General features: G+C 36.7%; 1 protein-coding gene across 1 annotated transcript in view; it reads left to right on the top strand.

The window, feature by feature from the left end:
- Positions 1-19,383, top strand: part of CFAP47 (cilia and flagella associated protein 47) — a 496,124-nt gene that overhangs the window by 73,029 nt on the left and 403,712 nt on the right. Inside the window, exon 21 of the mRNA XM_043459762.1 lies at positions 1,236-1,330. Within this exon, the coding sequence (XP_043315697.1) occupies positions 1,236-1,330 (95 nt within the window). The remainder of the gene's footprint in view (positions 1-1,235; positions 1,331-19,383) is intronic.

The raw sequence follows: 19,383 nt of genomic DNA, 5'->3' as shown, positions 1-19,383 counted from the left end.
AATTCTCTCAGACCTAAGATTCAGTCAGTTATTTGACCTTGACCTTTACACCTTTTTATACTCATCTTAATAAGACTGTGATAACCTTCTTAAGCTTTGGAAATTTTTAAAATAGGTTTACCATCTCTTTTTGCTGATTGAACATATGTCCAGCTCTTTGCAACTCCGTGGACTGCAGCATGCCAGGCTTCCCTGGACATCACCATCTCCCGGAGTTTGCCCAAGTTTATGTCCATTGAGTTAGTGATACCATCCAACCATCTCATCTTCTGTCATCCCCTTCTCCTCCTGCCTTCAATCTTTCCCAGCATCAGGGTTTTTTCCAATGAGTCAGCTGTTCTCATCAGGTGGCTAAAGTATTGGAGCTTCAGCTTCAACATCAGTCCTTCCAATGAGTATTCAGGGTTGATCTCCTTTCAGTCCAAGGGACTCAAGAGTCTTCTTCAGCACCACAGTTCGGAATCAATTCTTTGGCACTCAGCCTTCTTTATGGTTCAGCTCTCACATCTGTACATGACTACTGGAAGACCATAGCCTTGACTATATGGACCTTTGTTGACAATGTGATGTCTTTGCTTTTTAATATACTGTCTAGGTTTGTCATAGCTTTCCTGCCAAGAAGCAATCATCTTCTAATTGCATGACTGCAATCACCATCTGCAGTGATTTTAGAGTCTAAGAAGAGGCAATCTCTCACTGCTTCTACCTTTTCCCTTTCTATTTGTTGTAAAGTGATGGAACCAGATGCTATGATCTTAGTTTGTTTTTTTTTAATATTGAGTTTTAAGTCATCGTTTTCACTCTCCTCTTTCACCCTTATCAAAAGAGTCTTTTGTTCCTCTTTGTTTTCTGCCATTAAAGTGGTATCATCTGCATTTCTGAGGTTGCTGATTTCTCTCCCAGAAATCTTGATTCCAGCTTGTAACTCATCCAGCCTGGCATTTTGCATGATGTGTTCTGTGTATATGTGATCTGTTAAATAAACAGAGTGGCAATAAACAGCCTTGTACTCCTTTCTCAATTTTGAACCAGTCAGTTGTTCCATATAAGGTTCTAACTGTTGAGATAGTAACGAAGCAGCCTTATGTGGCCCTACACAGATGATTCAGCAGCTACTTTTTAATTGTTATGAATGTTTTGCTGAGGTTTCTCAAAGTTTCATCTCCACATTTAGCAGTAATACTTAGATATATATCTGGCATTTTTTTAAAGTGTCTTTTTTTCTGGTCTTACAGGGAAATTCACAGACCCTGCATTTCCTAACATATTTTTCTTGGACTTAGAGGAAGAGACATCTGTGGAGTGTGGCATAGCATTTTCTCCCAAAGAAGTAAGTTCAGCGTTCTATTATTCATATTACTGGAGAGCAGTGGAGTTAAAATAATCCTAACTAAGAAGCTATCAAAGGTGGCTAAGCTCTTTTTATAGTGGATCATGTTCTACTTGTGAGCATGCCTGCGTTCAGTAAAATGGTTGCCAGTGGAGTCTGGCTTCATGCTTGCAATGTATCTCAGGAGGTAGAGAGGACACACACAAGGATTCTGTATGGGTTTTGGTCTCAATTATGCTTTCTGGAAAATTTAAGATATGACATGTTGTGAAGGAGAGCAAAGTTGAGGCTAACCCCCAAATCACTGATACTCGAGCAAGCATGTGCTTTGTGCTTATCTTTGAGTAGGGTGTGCCTGAGGCTGTTGGAACCATCACCTGAAATCACCAAAGACATGCAGTGAAGATTTAAGAGGGGTAAGGCAATGGCAACCAACTCCAGTACTCTTGCCTGGAGAATCCCATGGGCAGAAGAGCCTGGTGGGCTGCAGTCCATGGGGTCGCGAAGAGTCGGACACAACTGAGCTACTTCACTTTCACTTTTCACTTTCATGCATTGGAGAAGGAAACGGCAACCCACTCCAGTGTTCTTGCCTGGAGAATCCCAGGGACGGCGGAGCCTGGTGGGCTGCCGTCCATGGGGTCGCACAGAGTCACATGACTGAAGCGACTTAGCAGCAGTAGCAGCAGCAGCAGCTATGCCACTGGTTATTGGATAGCATTCCTTGATGTTCAGTGATTTAAAAATGTCAACAAAAATAACAAAGGAAGAAAATCAAAGGAAAAAAAAAAACCTTTCCTAGAATGTGCCCATGAGGAAAGGATACCACTGGAAATGTTTCAGGGACAATCTGTGATATTTGAAGGCAACAGAAGTGCCAAAGAGAGAACTTCCTGCTACCATTATATGGAAAGGCATGTTGCCGTATCCTTCCAAACAAGAATCAGACTGTTTATATGGCAATTAGAGTACAAGACTCTTATGTCAAAACATTTTTTTATGTCCCAGCATAACTGGCATGATGCCTTGTACCCAATTGGTATAGATAGAATAAGTGAAAGGAATTAATAACACAATAAGAAGATGTACTGAATGCTAACAAAGTATATCTTTAGTAACACATTTCTAAGTAATGTTACTAAACTACAGAATTTACTGAGATTAAAATCTTATTTTTGAAGCAATAATAGCTGTTATTTAGCTTTCAAGAGGAAAAAAGTTAAGAAAATATAATGATACATTAAGATTTGAGAAGATACTAAAGATTAATTTTGCCTTCTTAGTTACAATACATTAATTGGGATATATGCTGTGGGTGCACATATGGTTCACATAGAATTATACTGTCTACAGAGTTCACTATGGTCTGTTTTATTTTTTATCAAGATAATTGCTTTACAGAATTTTGTTGTTTTCTGTCAAACCTCAACATGTATCAGCTGTAGGTGTGTGTGTGTATATATATATATAAATCCCCTCCCTTTTGAACCTCCCTCCCATCTCCCACCCCATCCCACCCCTCTAGATTGATACAGAGCCCCTGTTTGAGTTTCCTGAGCCATACAGCAAATTCCCATTGGCTATCTATTTTACATATGGTAATGTAAGTTTCCATGTTACTCTTTCCACACATCTCACCCTCTCCTCCCCTCGCCCCATGTCCGTAAGTCTGTTCTATATGTCTGTTTCTCCACTGCTGCCCTGTAAGTAAATTCTTCAGTACGACTTTTCTAGATTCTATATATAATAGAATACGATATTTATCTTTCTCCTTCTGATTCACTTCACTCTGTGTCATAGGTTCTAGGTTCATCCACCTCATCAGAACTGACTCAAATGCATTCCTTTTTATGGCTGAGTAAGATTCCCTTGGGTATATGTACCACAACTTCTTTTGCCATTCATCTGTCGATGGACATCTAGGTTGCTTCCATGTTCTGGCTATTGTAAATAGTGCTGCAATGAACAATGGGATACATGTGTCTCTTTCAGTTTTGGTTTCCTCAGGGTATATGCCTAGGAGTGGGATTGCTGGGTCATATAGTGGTTTTATTCCTAGTTTTTAAGGAATCTCCATACGGTCTTCCATAGAGGCTGTATCAATTTACCTTCCCACCAACAGTGCAAGAGCATTCCCTTTTCTCTACATCCTCTCCAGTATTTATTGTTTGTAGACTTACTGGTGTGACCATTCTGACTGGTCTGAGGTGATATCTCATTGTAGTTTTGATTTGTATTTCTCTCATAATGAGCAGTGTTGAGCATCTTTTATGTTTGTTAGTCATCTGTCTTCTTTGGAGAAATGTCTGTTTAGGTCTTTTTCCCACTTTTTGATTGGGTTGTTATTTTTTGGCACTGAGTTGTATGAGCTGCTTATATATTTTGGAAATTAATCCTTTATCAATTGTTTCATTTGCTATTATTTTCTCCCATTGTGAGGGCTGTCTTTTCACCTTGCTTATAGTTTCCTTTGTGGTATAAAAGCTTTTAAGGTTAATCAGGTCCCACTTGTTTACTTTTGTTATTTCTATTACTCTAGGAGGTGGGTCATAGAGGATCTGGCTTTAATTTATGTCATTGAATGTTCTGCCTATGTTTTCCTCTAAGAGTTTTATAGTTTCTGGTGTTACATTTAGGTCTTTAATCCATTTTGAGTTTATGTTTGTGTATGGTGTTTGGAAGTGTTCTAATTTCATTCTTTTACATGTAACTGTCCATTTTTTCATCATCATTTATTGAAGAGACTGTCTTTGCCCCATTGTATATTCTTGCCTCCTTTATCAAAAATAAGGTACCCATAGGAGCATAGGTTTATTTCTGGCCTTTCTATCTTGTTCCATTGGTCTAGATTTCCGTTTTCATGCCAGTACCATACTGTCTTGATGACTGTAGCTTTGTAGTATAATCTGAAGTCAGGAAGGTTGATTCCTCCAGGTCCATTCTTCTTTCTCAAGACTGCTATTTGGGGTCTTTTGTGTTTCCATATGAATTGTGAAATTTTTTGTTCTAGTTCTGTGAAAAATGCCATTGGTAATTTGATAGGGATCACATTGAATCTGTAGATTGCATTTGGTAGTATAGTCATTTTCACAATATTGATTCTTCCTACCTGGGAACATGGAATATCTCTCCATCTGTTTGTCATCTTTGATTTCTTTCATCAGTGTCTTATAATTTTCTGTGTACAGTTCTTTTGTCTCCTAAGGTAAGTTTATTCCTTGATATTTAATTCTTTTTGTTGCAGTGGTGGATGGGATTGATTCCTTAATTTCTCTCTGATTTTTCATTGTTAGTATATAGAAATGCGAGTGATTTCTGTGTATTGATTTTGTATCCTGTACCTTAGCTAAATTCACTGATTAGCTCAAGTAATTTTCTGATACTATCTTTAGGGCTTTCTGTGTACAGTATCGTGTCATCTGCAAACAGTGAGAGCTTTGCTTCTTCTTTTCTGATCTGGATTCTTTTTATTTATTTTTCTTCTCTGATTGCTATAGCTAGGACTTCCAGAACTATGTTGAATAGCAGTGATGAAAGTGCACACCCTTGTCTTGTTTCTGATCTTAGGGAGAATGCTTTTAGTTTTTCACCATTGAGGATAATCTTTACTGTAGGCTTATCATATATGGCCTTTACTATGTTGAGATAGGTTCCTTCTATGCCCATTCTTTGAAGAGTTTTAATCATAAATGTGTGCCGAATTTTGTCAAAGGCTTTTTCTGCATCTATTGAGATTATCATATGGTTTTTATCTTTCAGTTTGTTAATATGGTATATCACATTGATTGATTTGCATATATTGAAGAATCCTTGCATCCCTGGAATAAACCCAACTTGATCATGGTGTATGAGCTTTTTGATGTGTTCCTGAATTCTGATTGCTAAAATTTTGTTGAGGATTTTTGCATCTATGTTCATCAGTGATATTGACCTGTAGTTTTTTTTGTGTGTGTTGTCTTTGTCTGCTTTTGGTATCAGGGTGATGGTGGCCTTGTAGAATGAGTTTGGAAGTGTTCCTTCCTCTGAAATTTTTTGAAAGAGTTTTAGAAGGATAGGTATTACCTCTTTTCTAAATATTTAATAAAATTCTCCTGTGAAGCCGTCTGGTCCTGAGCATTTGTTTTCTGGGAGATTTTTGATCACAGCTTCAGTTTCAGTGCTTGTAATTGGGTTGTTCATAATTTCTATTTCTTCCTGGTTCAGTCTTGGAAGATTGAACTTTTCTAAGAATCTGTCCATCTCTTCCAGGTTATCCATTTTATTGCCATACAGTTGTTCATAATAGTCTCTTATAATCCTTTGTATTTCTGCATTGTCTGTTGTAACCTCTCCTTTTCCATTTCTAACTTTGTTGATTTGATTCTTCTCCCTTTTTTTTCTTGATGAGTCTTGCTAAAGGTTTGTCAATTAATCTTCTCAAAGAACCAGCTTTTAGTTTTATTAATCTTCACTACTGTTTCTTTCATTTCTTTTTCATTTATTTCTGCTCGGATCATTATGATTTCTTTCCTTCTACTAATTTTGGGGTGTTTTGTTCTTTTTCCAGTTGCTTTAGGTGTAAAGTTAGGCTGTCTATTTGATGTTTTTCTTGTTTCTTGAGGTAGGATTGTATTGCTATAAAATTTCCTCTTAGAGCTGCTTTTGCTGCATCCCATAGGTTTTGAGTTGTCATGTTTTCATTATCATTTGTTTCTAGAAATATTTTGATTTCCCTTTTGATTTCTTCAGTAACCTGTTGGTTATTTAGAAATGTATTGTTTAATCTCCATGCGTTTGTGTTTTTAGTTTTTTTCTTGTAATTGATATCTAGTCTCATAGCATTTTGGTCAGAGAAGATGCTTGATATGATTTCAATTTTCTTAAATTTCCTGAGGTTTGATTTGTGACCCAAGATGTGGTCTATCCTGGAGAATGTTCATGTGCACTTAAGAAGGTGTATTCCTTCTGCATTTGGATGGAAGGTCCTGAAGATTTCAAGGAGATCCTTCTCATCTAATGTATCATTTAAGACTTGGGTTTCCTTCTTAATTTTCTGGTTTTTCCATCTGCCCATTGGTGTGAGTGGGGTGTTAAAGTCTCCTGCTATTATTGTGTTACTGTCAAATTACTCCTTTTATGTCTGTTAGTGTTTGTCTTATGTATTGAGGTGCTCCTATGTTGGGTGAATAGATATTTACAATTGTTATGTCTTCCTCTTGGATTGATCCCTTGACCATTATGTAGTGTCCTTCCTTATCTCTTGTAATCTTCTTTACTTTAAGGTCTATTTTGTCTGATATGAGGTTTGCTCCTCCAGCTTTCTTTTGCTTCCCAATTACATGGAATGTATTTTTCCATCCTCTCACTTTCAGTCTATATGTGTCTTTAGGTCTGAAGTGGGTTTCTTGTAGACAGCATGTATATGGGTCTTATTTTTGTATCCATTCAGCCAGTCTGTGTCTTTTGGTTGGAGCATTTAATCTGATTACATTTAAAGTAATTATTGATATATATATTTTTCTTAATTGTTTTCTTAATTGTTTTTGGTTAATTGTGTAGATCTTTTCCTTCTCTTCTGTTTCTTGACCATCAGTTCAGTTCAGTCGCTCAGTCGTGTCTGACTTTGCGACCCCATGGAGTGCAGCACACCAGGCTTCCCTGACCATCACCAACTCCCAGAGTTTACTCAAACTCATGTCCATTGAGTCGGTGATGCCATTTAATCATCTCATCCTCTGTCGTCCCCTTCTCCTGCCTTCACTCTTTCCCAGTATCAGGGTCTTTTCAAATGAGTCAGTTATTTGCATCAGGTGGCGAAAGAATTGGAGTTTCAGCTTCAGCATCAGTCCTTCCAATGAATATTCAGGACTGACTTCCTCTAGGATGGACTGGTTGGATCTCCTTGCAGTCCAAGGGACTCTCAAGAGTCCTCTCCAACACCACAGTTCAAAGGCATCTGTTCTTCGGCACTCAGCTTTCTTTATAGTCCAACTCTCACATCCATATATGACTACTGGTAAAACCATAGCTTTGACTAGACGGACCTTTGTTGACAAAGTAATGTCTCTGCTTTTTAATATGCTGTCTAGTTTGGTCATAGTTTTTCTTCCAAGGAGCAAGCATCTTTTCATTTCATGGCTGCAGTCACCATCTGCAGTGACTTTGGTTTCCAAAAAAATAGTCTGTCATAAAACCTTTTAACATTTGTTGTAAAGCTGGTTTGGTGGTACTGAATTCTTTCAACTTTTGCTTGTCTGAAAAGCTTTTTATTTCTCCATCAATTTTGAATGAGAACCTTGCTGGATACAGTAATCCTGGTTGTAGATTTTTCCTTTTCAGTACTTTAAATATATCCTGCCATTCCCTTCTGGCCTGCAGTTTCTGCTGAAAGATCAGCTGTTAAATGTGTGGGGTTTCCCTTTTATGTTACTTGTTGCTTTTCCTTTGCTGCGTTTAATATTCTTTCTTTGTGTTTAGTCTTTGTTAGATTGATTAGTATGTGTCTTGGCATGTTTCTCCTTGGGTTTATCCTGTATGGAACTCTTTGCAGCTCTTGGACTTGATTGACTATTTCCTTTTCCATGTTGGGGAAATTTTCAACTATAATCTCTTCAAAAATTTTGTTATACCCTCTATTTTTCTCTTCTTCTTCTGGGACCTCTATAATTTGAATGTTGGTGCATTTGATATTGTCCCTGAGGTCTGCGCAATTATCCTCAGTGGTTTTTATTCTTTTTACTTTATTCTGCCCTTCAGAAGTTATTTCCACCATTTTATCTTCCAGCTCACTGATTCATTCTCCTGTTTCAGATATTCTGCTATTGATTCCTTCTAGAGTATTTTTAATTTCAGTAACTGTGTTGTTTGTCTCTGTTTATTCTTTAATTCTTCTAGGTCTTTGTTAATTGATTCTTGCATTTTCTCCATTTTGTTTTCAAGGTTTTTGATCATCTTTACTATCATTATTCTGAATTATTTTTCCAGTAGTTTGCCTATTTCCTCTTCAGTTATTTGGACTTCTGTATTTCTAGTTTGGTCCTTCATTTATGTAGTATTTGTCTGCCTTTTCTTTCTTTTTTTTTTTTTTTTGAAATTATTGTGTTTGAAGTCTCCTTTTCCCAGGCTTCAGGGTTGAATTCCTTCTTCCTTTTGGTTTCTGCCCTCCTAAGGTTAGTCCAGTGGTTTGTGTAAGCTTCATATAGGGTGAGATTTGTGCTGAGTTGTTGTTCATTTGTTTGTTTTTCCTCTGATGGGCAAGGCTGAGTGAGGTGGTAATCCTGTGCTGATGATTGGGTTTGTATTTTTGTTTTGTTTTGTTGTTTAGATGAGGCATCCTGCACAGGGTGATACTGGTGGTTGGGTGATGCCCAGTGTTGTCTTCAAGTGGTTTCTTTTGTGTGAGTTCTCACTATTTGATACTCCCTAGGTTTAGTTCTCTGGTAGTCTAGGGTCTTAGAGTCAGTGCTCCCACTCCAAAGGATCAGGGCTGGATCTCTTATATTAAAAAGTGAATCCATATGTTTCTGACTCCAAGTCACAGGACTGGCAGGAAAGCCACCTGATTTGACAGCAGAACTCTCCCCAGGCAGGAAGCATCAGGTACCTGATCCTGAAGAGGAGTATCCTGATGATGGTGAAAGGTTGTTGCTGAACCTGAAAGACACCGGGATTCTTGGCCTCCTGAGGAAAAGAATTCAATCCAGGGCCAGAGACAAGGCTTGATCGCTCAGAGCTTTGGTGTAATAAAGTTTTATTAAAGTATAAAAGAGATTCAGAAAGTTCTGACATAGACATCAGAAGGGGGCAGAAAGAGTGCCCCCTCACTAGTGTTAGCAATGGAGTTATATACTTTTAATTAGTTACTATAGTGAATCAAAAGAATGTCTGGAGGTTGTAAAGACCTTACTAGACCCACTCCCATAATCTACATTTTAAGCTAACAGAATTAGCTGGAAGGTTTTTTCCAGAAACTGTCCTCAAGCAGGATACATTATTGTTGTATAATCCTAAGGAATGTAGAGGGAAAAAAGTTTGTTCTTTCCTCCTCCTTGAGAATTCCAGATCCCTCTCTCCTTGGGGACCCCTGGACTTCTTATCAACCTGCCTAGGAATTGACTCTCTCAATGGGATTTAAGGTGCTAATGCAGGGGAAAAAGCAGCAGCAGCTCACACGGAGTAGGTGCTCGGGTGCAGTCATCACTTGCTTCCTTCCTCCTTCTGGTTCCAGGTATGTGTTTTATTCTGGAACATGATGCCACATCACTGCTCTGTGTTCCCAGCTTCCATTCTAGCTTCGCAAGGTGTCACTGACGTTCTTAAGAGGAAGAATTGACTAGCCTGTCCCTTCTTCATGTTTCATCACAGGGTTGGTCCTGGGTATCCATGAGATGAGTAGCTCTCCATTCCTTAGAAGTTTCTATAGAGGACTTAACTGGATTCAGTCAGATATACTGTCCAGATGGTCTTGACAACACCTACTCTCCCAAGACTAGGTGTGAGGCAGCTTCCAGCTCTGGAAAAGACAGAGGAACTCCCATCACAAAGACAGAGGACAGGGTCAGACCCTCAGGTTACGCTGTGGAGCTCTGGTGTCAGCCAGCCGTCCTGTTCTAGTTTTGACTAGTATAGGCTACTTTTCTGATATTAAAGAAGATGAAAAATTTTACTTTTATATACATTGTTGCATTATACAACATTATGATGTATACCGTACTATGTTTGATTTTCACAGGTTTAGTATATAATATTCATCTATTCAATACATCCATGGACCAATGACACTTAGATAGATACTGTTTAGCAAGGTTAACCAGAAGAAAGAGAACATCTTTGCCTTTTTGAAAAAATCACTTTAGGAATAATTTCCTTTGGCCTAATTTAGGCTGTCAGATAATATCAGAATACTAATGTTATTTAGATTTTCCTTTTATCTTTTCAGCAGAGGATTTTGAAGTGCATGGCATATTGTCAAATTGTTACAATTATTTGTTGAATAACACAATCTGTGACTTTCTTATTTTAAACAAAAGCATAATTAACAAGTTATTTAAAGAGATTCAGAGGATGTTTATCTTCTTAATTTTTGCAGTGTTTTAATATCTTTCAAAGCCTGCTCAACTCTCACATTTCCTAACCATTTGCAGATTTTCTCAGCATCAACTTACATTTCAATGTTGCATATCAATAATATTCTCCTGGTTATTTAAGTCTTTTGTCAAAATTAAATGGGAATTTTAGAAGGCAGAAAGAAAACATAAACAATAAATAAATCCTGATAAATAACAATAACCATTGCTTGTATTTTGGAGTGTCTTTGTTTCTTCTATCTCTAATTATAATGAAATAATACTTTATGAACATTTTTAACCTGTACTTTTTTTAGTGAATGTATTAATTTAAATGTTATGAATTGCTTTTTGTATCATCAAATATTCTAAATGTAATTTAATTTTTAAGGATGATATTTTATGGCTATACTATGTTAGCATTATTAAACTAAGATTTTTTTGCAAACTAAGTTATTATACTTAAGATTTTTCCATTTTTTTGACTTTATAAATGAGTCTGTAAGAAATGTCATTGTAGATAACTGTTTTCATGTTATATGCTTTCGTTATATTTTCCTAGAAGTAAAAAAATTGGATCAAACTCTATGTACATATATTAGGCTGCCGATATATGTTGTCAAATTGCTCTTCAGAAAGGTTATATTAATAGTATTAGCAACTAGTAACAGTAAATGTTGCTTACTTTCTTCTTTCATTGTGCAACTAGGATGCATCAATTATATATATAATTGGTGTATAGTATATATATATACAGTATATATGTAGTGTAGTATATACATCATCAGTGTATATAGTATTCTGCCAGCCCCATAGGTGAAAGGTGAATTTTTAAATTGCATTTAATATTCTTTGATTCTTCTTGCATAATAAGGCACCATACAATAGTAATGATTTATTTGCTAACAATTTGACCTGCTTGCTACTATTAATAATGGTAACATTATATTGATTGATTTTTGTATGTTATGGAGTATAATCCTTTTTATATATTTCTGGATAGCTTCCTAGTATTATCTTAAATTTTGCATCCCTATTCATAAGGAGTATTGGTCTATAGTTTTCTTTCCTTCAGCTGTCTTTGTCTGGTTTTAGTATCAGGGTAATAGTGACTTCTTAGAATGAGTTGAGAAGAGTTTTCTCCTCTTCTATTTTTGAAACAATTATGAAGGATTGTTCAGTTCAGTTCAGTCGCTCAGTCATGTCCGACTCTGTGACCCCATGAATCGCAGCACGCCAGGCCTCCCTGTCCATCACCAACTGCCAGAGTCTACCCAAACCCATGTCCATTGAGTCGGTGATGCCATCCAACCATCTCATCCTCTGTCGTCCCCTTCTCCTCCTGCCCTCAATCTTTCCCAGTATCAGGGTCTTTTCCAATGAGTCAGCTCTTCACATCAGGTGGCCCAAAGTATTGGAGTTTCAGCTTCAACATCAGTCCTTCCAATGAACACCCAGGACTGATTTTCCCTTAGGATGGACTGGTTGGATCTCCTTGTAGTCCAAGGGACTCTCAAGAGTCTTCTCCAACACCACAGTTCAAAAGCATCAATTCTTCAGTGCTCAGCTTTCTTCATAGTCCAACCCTCACATCCATACATGACTACTGGAAAAACCATAACCTTAACTAGACGGACGTTTATTGACAAAGTAATGCCTCTGCTTTTTAATATGCTGTCTAGGTTGTTCATAACTTTCCTTCCAAGGAGTAAGTGTCTTTTAATTTCATGGCTGCAATCACCATCTGCAGTGATTTTGGAGCCCAAAAAAGTAAAGTCAGCCACTGTTTCCCCATCTATTTCCCATGAAGTGATGGGACCAGATGCCATGATCTTAATTTTCTGAATGTTGAGCTTTAAGCCAACTTGCCTTTTCTCCTCTTTCACTTTCATCAAGAGGCTCTTTAGTTCTTCTTCACTTTCTGCCATAAGGGTGGTGTCATCTGCATATCTGAGGTTATTGATATTTCTCCCGGCAATCTTGATTACAGCTTGTGCTTCTTCCAGCCCAGCGTTTCTCATGATGTGCTCTGCATATTAGTTAAATAAGCAGGGAGACAATATACAGCCTTGACATCCTCCTTTTCCTATTTGGAACCAGTCTGTTGTTCCATGTCCAGTTCTAACTGTTGCTTCTTGACCTGCATTCTCAAGAGGCAGGTTTCTCAAGAGGCAGGTCAAGTGGTCTGGTATTCCCATCTCCTTCAGAATTTTCCACAGTTTATTGTGATTCACACAGTCAAAGTCTGAAAGGATGTATTCTTCTTTATATTAGTGATATATTTCGTCATTGAAGTCATCTGATATTGGGCTTTATCTGTCATCAATTCAGTCCTATTCAGTAGCTCAGTTGTGTCTGACTCTTTGCAACCCCATAGACTGCATCATGTCAGGCCTCCCTGTCCATCACCAATTCCTGGAGCTTACTAAAACTCATGTCCATTGAGTTGGTGATACCATCCAACCATCTCATCCTCTGTTGTCCCCTTCTCCTCCTGCCTTCAATCTTTCCTAGCATCAGGGTCTTTTCGAGTGAGTCGGTTCTTCACATCAGGTGGCCAAAGTATTGGAGCCTCAGCTTCAGCATCAGGCCTTCCAATGAATGTTCAGGACTGGTTTCCTTTCGGATGGACTGGTTGGATCTCCTTGCAGTCCAAGGGACTCTCGAATCTTCTCCAACACCACAGTTCAAAAGTATCAGTTCTTTGGCTCTCAGCTTTCTTGATGGTCCAATCCATACATGACTACTGGAAAAACCATGTTTTGTCATATGTTTACTAAATAATTCAGTCTATTAGCTATATTAAGGTTTTGTATTTTTTAATTATAATAATCCTTTAATTGATAATTATATAATACTTAGAGTTTATAAAGTACCCTCCTATCTGATATCAATTTCCATTTGAATCCAATAAGACAAGCATTGAGACCTTAGATTTTTCTCCTTTTTCCAGTTGTAGAAGCTGATGCACAGTGAGGCTAAGGGACTTGTCAAGACTAGGTGTTGGTGAGGTATAGAGCTTAGATGTAAACGTTATATTCTCAGCCTCCTGGCCTGTCATGATACCATGTTAGGAATCCAAATATGATGAAGAATACTATATATTTCTGTAGCCTATAGAAAAAAAATTTTCATATACTTTTTTGAGGCTTATTACTTTCCTCCTAGTCATTAGCATTCAGAATCTTCAATTTCATAAAGTTGCCATCATCAAAATGTCAGTGACCATTTTTCTATAATCTCTTTTCTGTTCCATTTTGCATATTCATAGGGAGAAATTTGTAGTCATAGTTTGTTTCTTCGGCTTCCCTGATGGCTCAGACAGTAAAGTGTCTGCCTGCAATGCAGGAGACCCGGGTTCGATCCCTGGGTCAGGAAGATCCCCTGGAGAAGGAAATGGCAACCCACTCCAGTACTCTTGCCTGGAAAATTTCCATAGACTGAGGAGACTGTTTGGCTACAGTCCATGGGGTTGCAAAGAGTCGGACACGACTGAGCAACTTCACTTTGTTTCTTCTGTTATTAAGTGTGGTTGGTGGATAATTATCCTATGCTTAAGCCTTTAATTGTATATACAAGAGTATTTGTAGAAATTAATAAAACCTATAATACAGTGGAAAGAAAGAAAAGTAATTGACAGAAATTGTCAGGATTTTGTAGAATATTGGGAAATACTATTGTGAATTAAAAAGATACAAATCTGAACAAGAAAACTCAGAAAACCAAATATATGTCATTGAACATGTCATGATTTTGTTAGTCAATACAGTATATTTGCCATCCCAGGCCTTAAATATGAATAGCATTTCTGTGTCAGATCAAATCATAGATAATCTTTTGTTTTTAACTTTTGCATATATTTCTCTTAGTAAAAATTTATAGCATCCACAACAAAAAGAGAGTTCCTCTTCTTTCTCATTTTTCAATTCTTTCTTTGTTGGTATTGCCTCCTAGATTTTAGATAGATTTTACATGATTTTCCTCTGTCTAATGCCCTGCTTAGGATGGGGGCCATTGAATGTTGGTTTAATTTGATATCACTCATTCTGATATGAACGGATGTTCCTTTAGTATTTATATTTTCTCTTTTGAGAACTTTCTGTTCTGCTGAAAGTACTCTGACTTCCCTTGATAAACTAAGGCCAATAGTTCTTCCCTACTTTCCCCTGCCCCCACCTTCATCTTTATTTTAAAAGTTTTCTCTTCTTCTGGGTGAGTTTCCATGTTTATTTATTGAGATATAATTAACATACAACATGCATTAATTTTCAAGGTATGACATGGTATTTTGATATATGCATATGTTATGGAATGATTACCACAATAAGTTAAGCTAACATCCAACACCACAAGTAGTTACAATTTTTTTTCTTGTGATGAGAACTTTAAAAAAAATTAATTAATTTACTTTAATTGGAGGCTAATTACTTTACAATATTGTAGTGGTTTTTGTCATACATTGACATGAATCAGCCATGGGTGTACATGTGTCCCCCATCCTGAACCCCCTCCTGCCTCCCTCCCCATCCCATCCCTCAGGGTCGTCCTAGTGCACCAGCCCTGAGCGCCCTGCCTCATGCATGGAACCTGGACTGGCGATCTATCTCACATATGGTAATATACGTGTTTCAATGCTATTCTCTCAAATCATCCCACCCTCGCCTTCTCCCACAGAGTCCAAATGTCTCTTTTGCTGTCTCACATATAGGGTCATCTTTCTAAATTCCATATATATGTGTTAATATACTGTATTGGTATTTTTCTTTCTGATTTACTTCACTCTGCATAATAAGCTCCAGTTTCGTCCTCCTCATTAGAACTGATTCAAATGCATTCTTTTTAATAGTTGAGTAATATTCCACTGTATATATATGAACCACAGCTTTCTTATCCATTCTTCTGCTGATGGACATCTAGGTTGCTTCCATGTCCTGGCTATTATAAACAGTGCTGAGATGAACATTGGGGTACATGTGTCTCTTTCACTTCTGGTTTTCTCGGTGTGTATGCCCAGCAGTGTGATTGCTGGGTCGTATGGCAGTTCTATTTCCAGTTTTCTAAGGAATCTCCACACTGTTCTCCATAGTGGCTGTACTAGTTTGCATTCCCACCAACAGTGTAAGAGGCTTTCCTTTTCTCCGTACCCTCTCCAGCATTTATTGTTTGTAGACTTTTGGATAGCAGCCATCCTGACTGGCGTGTAATGGTACCTCATTGTGGTTTTGATTTGCATTTCTCTGATAATGAGTGATGTTGAGCATCTTTTCATGTGTTTGTTAGCCATCTGTATGTCTTCTTTGGAGAAATGTCTGTGTAGTTCTTTGGCGCATTTTTTTATTGGGTCGCTTATTTTTCTGGAATTGAGCTGCTTGTATACTTTTGAGATTAATCCTTTGTCAGTTGCTTTGTTTGCTATTATTTTCTCCCAATCTGAGGGCTGTCTTTTCACCTTGCTTATGGTTTCCTTTGTAGTGCAAAAGCTTTTAAGTTTAATTAGGTCCCATTTGTTTATTTTTGCTTTTATTTTCATTACTCTGGGAGGTGGGTCATAGAGGATCCTGCTGTTATTTATATCAGAGAGTGTTTTGCCTATGTTTTCCTCTAGGAGTTTCATAGTTTCTGGTCTTACATTTAGATCTTTAGTGATGAGAACTTTTAAGATGTTCTCTCTTAGCCAATTTCAAGTATACAATACAGTATCATTAACTATAGTCATGTGCTATATGTTATATCCCCAGGACTCATTTATCTTGTAACTGAAAGTTTGTGCCTTTTGACCACCTTTACCCCACTTCAAGGATGAAGGTGATCAAATTTTCTATTTCTTCCTGAGGAATTTTGCCTAAGTTATCTAATTTGGCAGCATGCAGTTATTCATGGTGTTCTCTTGGTATTTTTATTTCAGTAAGGCAAGTAGCAATTTCCCCAATTTCATTTCTGATTTTAATAAATTACCTCACCTCTTGTCTTAGCCTATGTAATGGTTTGTCCATTTTGTCTATATTTTTAAGATTCAGCTTTTGGTTGATTTTCTATACTTTTTTTAATTGTTTATTTTATTTTTGCTTTAGCTTTTATTATTTACTTCCTTCTGCTTTGAGTTTAGTTTACTTTTCTTTTTTCTTTTTTTAAATTTTTGTTGTAGTGTAGTTGATTTACAATGTTGTTAATTATACAGCAAAGTGAATCTGTTATACATATACATGTATCCTCTCTTTTTCAGATTCTTTTCCCATATAGGCTATTACAGAGTATTGAGTAGAGTTCCCTGTGCTTGCTAGCGATCTGTTAGTTATGTATTTTATGTATAATAGTGTGTATGTGTTAATTCCAGTATTCCAGTTAATCCCTTACCCTCTGGTAACCACAAGTTTCTTTTCTACATTCATAACTCTATTTCTGTTTTTGTACATAAATTTATCTGTTGCCTTTTTTTAGATTCCACATATAAGCAGTATCATATGATATTTGTTTTTCTCTGTCTGACTTGCTTTATTCAGTATGACAGTCTTGTTTTTCAAGGTAGAAGGTCAGGGTATTGATTTGAGATTTTAAATTTTTACATAGGTTTTATAGGCTTTAGATTTCCCTCCAAGCATTGCTTTACCTGTATCTTAAAAGATTTGGTATTTTGTGTTTTCCATTTATCAGAGTTTGCATTTTCTCATATAATTTCTTCATGAACCTGTAGTTATTTAAGATGTTACAAATTTCTACATACTTGTGCATTTACCAAACTTCATTGTGTTACTGATTTTTAACATAATTCCATGTGATTAGAGAATATCCTTTGTATTATTTAATTAGATATAAATTTACTGAAGCTTTATTTATTGTTTTATAACACTCTATGTAGGTTATTTAGCTGTGTTGAGGTAAATCCAAAAGAAATAACTCTAAGAGTTGAAAATGATTACATCTGTGTGTGTGTGTGTGTGTGTGTGTGTGTGTGTGTGTGTGTGTGTGTGTGTGTGTGGTGTGAGCATACAATGGTGGAGAGAAGGGAATGCTGATTTTCAAAATAAGCTTTGTGGGATTATTTTTGTTTTATCTTTGCAAGTATGTACCCTTATAATTTTGATAAAAACAGAAATTCAAAATTAAAAGAAAATAATCCTATTGTGACAAGTTATTATTTTAAAGCATTCAGTTGTATCATTCTCTTACCCAGTTCCTGCATCTGTATCTTTCATGTGTACCAATGGATGCAGACAGACGTACACACACACATACACACATTGTTCAGTAAAGGAAAAAAATGTAAGTTTGACAGTAATTTACAGGTTTTTAAGTATACTGAGATTGAGTTACATCTTTCTTAATAAGTCAATGTTGTGATTTTATATTTTTATACAGTGGGTGTATATACTATGCTTTTAATGACATCCTGCATCCACAAAAGCATGTAGCGTAATGGTTACTAAAGATTAGAAAAAATATATAATCCAATTTAAATCTGTTACATGACTTTTTGGGAGGATGCATATGCTTGTCAAGTGGCTCATTGGTAAAGAATCTGCTTGCCAATGCAGGAGATGTGGGTTTGATCCTTGGGTCGACAAGATCCCCTGGAGAAGGAAATGGCAGCCCACTCTAGTATTCTTGCCTGGGAAATCCCATGAACAGAGGAGCCTGGTGGGCTACAGTCCATGGGGGTCACAAAAGAGTCAGACACGACTTAGTGACTAAACAGCAACAATAAAATATGCAATTTGACATTTTTTTAGTCCCATTTACTATTTAACACTTTCAACAATTAAAAGCTCAGAAATCTATTTCTTAATGTTTGGACTCTTCAAGGATTTCTAAATTCAGTACGAAATTAAATTATACATATTTATAATTTTCTGGAGTGCCACACATTGCTTCACGTTTTTAATTGTTCTATGTTTGCTAGGTAGTTTAAAGGAGATTTACCTAGTGTATCGCAGTGTAATTCAGTACAATGAGAAAAATGCTGCAGAGACAGCACACCCTGTGAGATTTTGCTCACTAAATTTGTGCCAGTGAGGCAGATTGATTATCTGGTTTCCCAGCATTTCAGATGTCCTTCACTATATTTATAGCTACTTGTAAGTTATCTGTCTTCATATGTGTGTGTGGAGATATAAATAGCCAGTGATGCTTTCTCGGTTGACCTATGCAGCAGGAAAATGTGAAATCAGCAGTAAAGGACTTGATTTATTTCTAGTTGTAACCCTTCCTTTCCTACATTGCACCAGGTTTGGATACAATCAAAGCTGCTGATTGACAATTTCTGTTTTATTTGGCATCCTTGACTGGACTTGTTTGTTTACACTAAGTCACTCAAGCCCTTCCTTTCCTTATGGGCCACTTATATGTCTTCTGGGCCAGTGTACAGAGTTGTGCTTCCTTACATGGTAGTCACTAGTCATATATATTTACATGAAAGCTGAAATTAATTAAGATTAATTATTTTCTCAGTTAACATAGCCACATTTCAAGTTCTCAGTATCCATGTGTGGCTGTTGGACAGTACAGAACATTTTCATCATCACAGAAAGTTGTATTTGACTGTGCTACTATAGATCTTTCCTTCTTTTTTATCCTTCCCGTTCCTGCTCTATATTTTCCTGCTTTATATTTTCCCTAAAGCTCTTGGAAATGAGCGAACATTGTTCACTATTTCCACCAACCTTTTTTTTTTTTTTAATCCAGCATCCTTTTCCTTGCCTTTCAAGGATATGCAACCTTTGGGTAAACATTTCATAGTAGTTATTCTGGATTTACAGCCATTTTTACAGGAAGAAAAAAAATAAACAACCAGAAGCGATAAAATAGAAATGAGACAAAATATAACTGGTTGTTGATAATTAATAATGAGAAATTCCAGGAGAAATAAGATCAAACGAAGTTTTAAGAATTGAAATATGGAAGGGTAGTATTTGTACATGAACTCTATCTTTATTCAGTTTAACCCTTGACATCTGTGTGTTGGTATCACTACAGAAATAGGTTATCATGGGAATGAGTTGCATGCTCAAAATA

Source organism: Cervus canadensis, chromosome X, assembly GCF_019320065.1.
Source record: "Cervus canadensis isolate Bull #8, Minnesota chromosome X, ASM1932006v1, whole genome shotgun sequence".
In the NCBI taxonomy this organism is placed as follows: Eukaryota; Metazoa; Chordata; class Mammalia; order Artiodactyla; family Cervidae; genus Cervus; species Cervus canadensis.
This window is presented reverse-complemented; position numbering and strand designations above follow the sequence as displayed.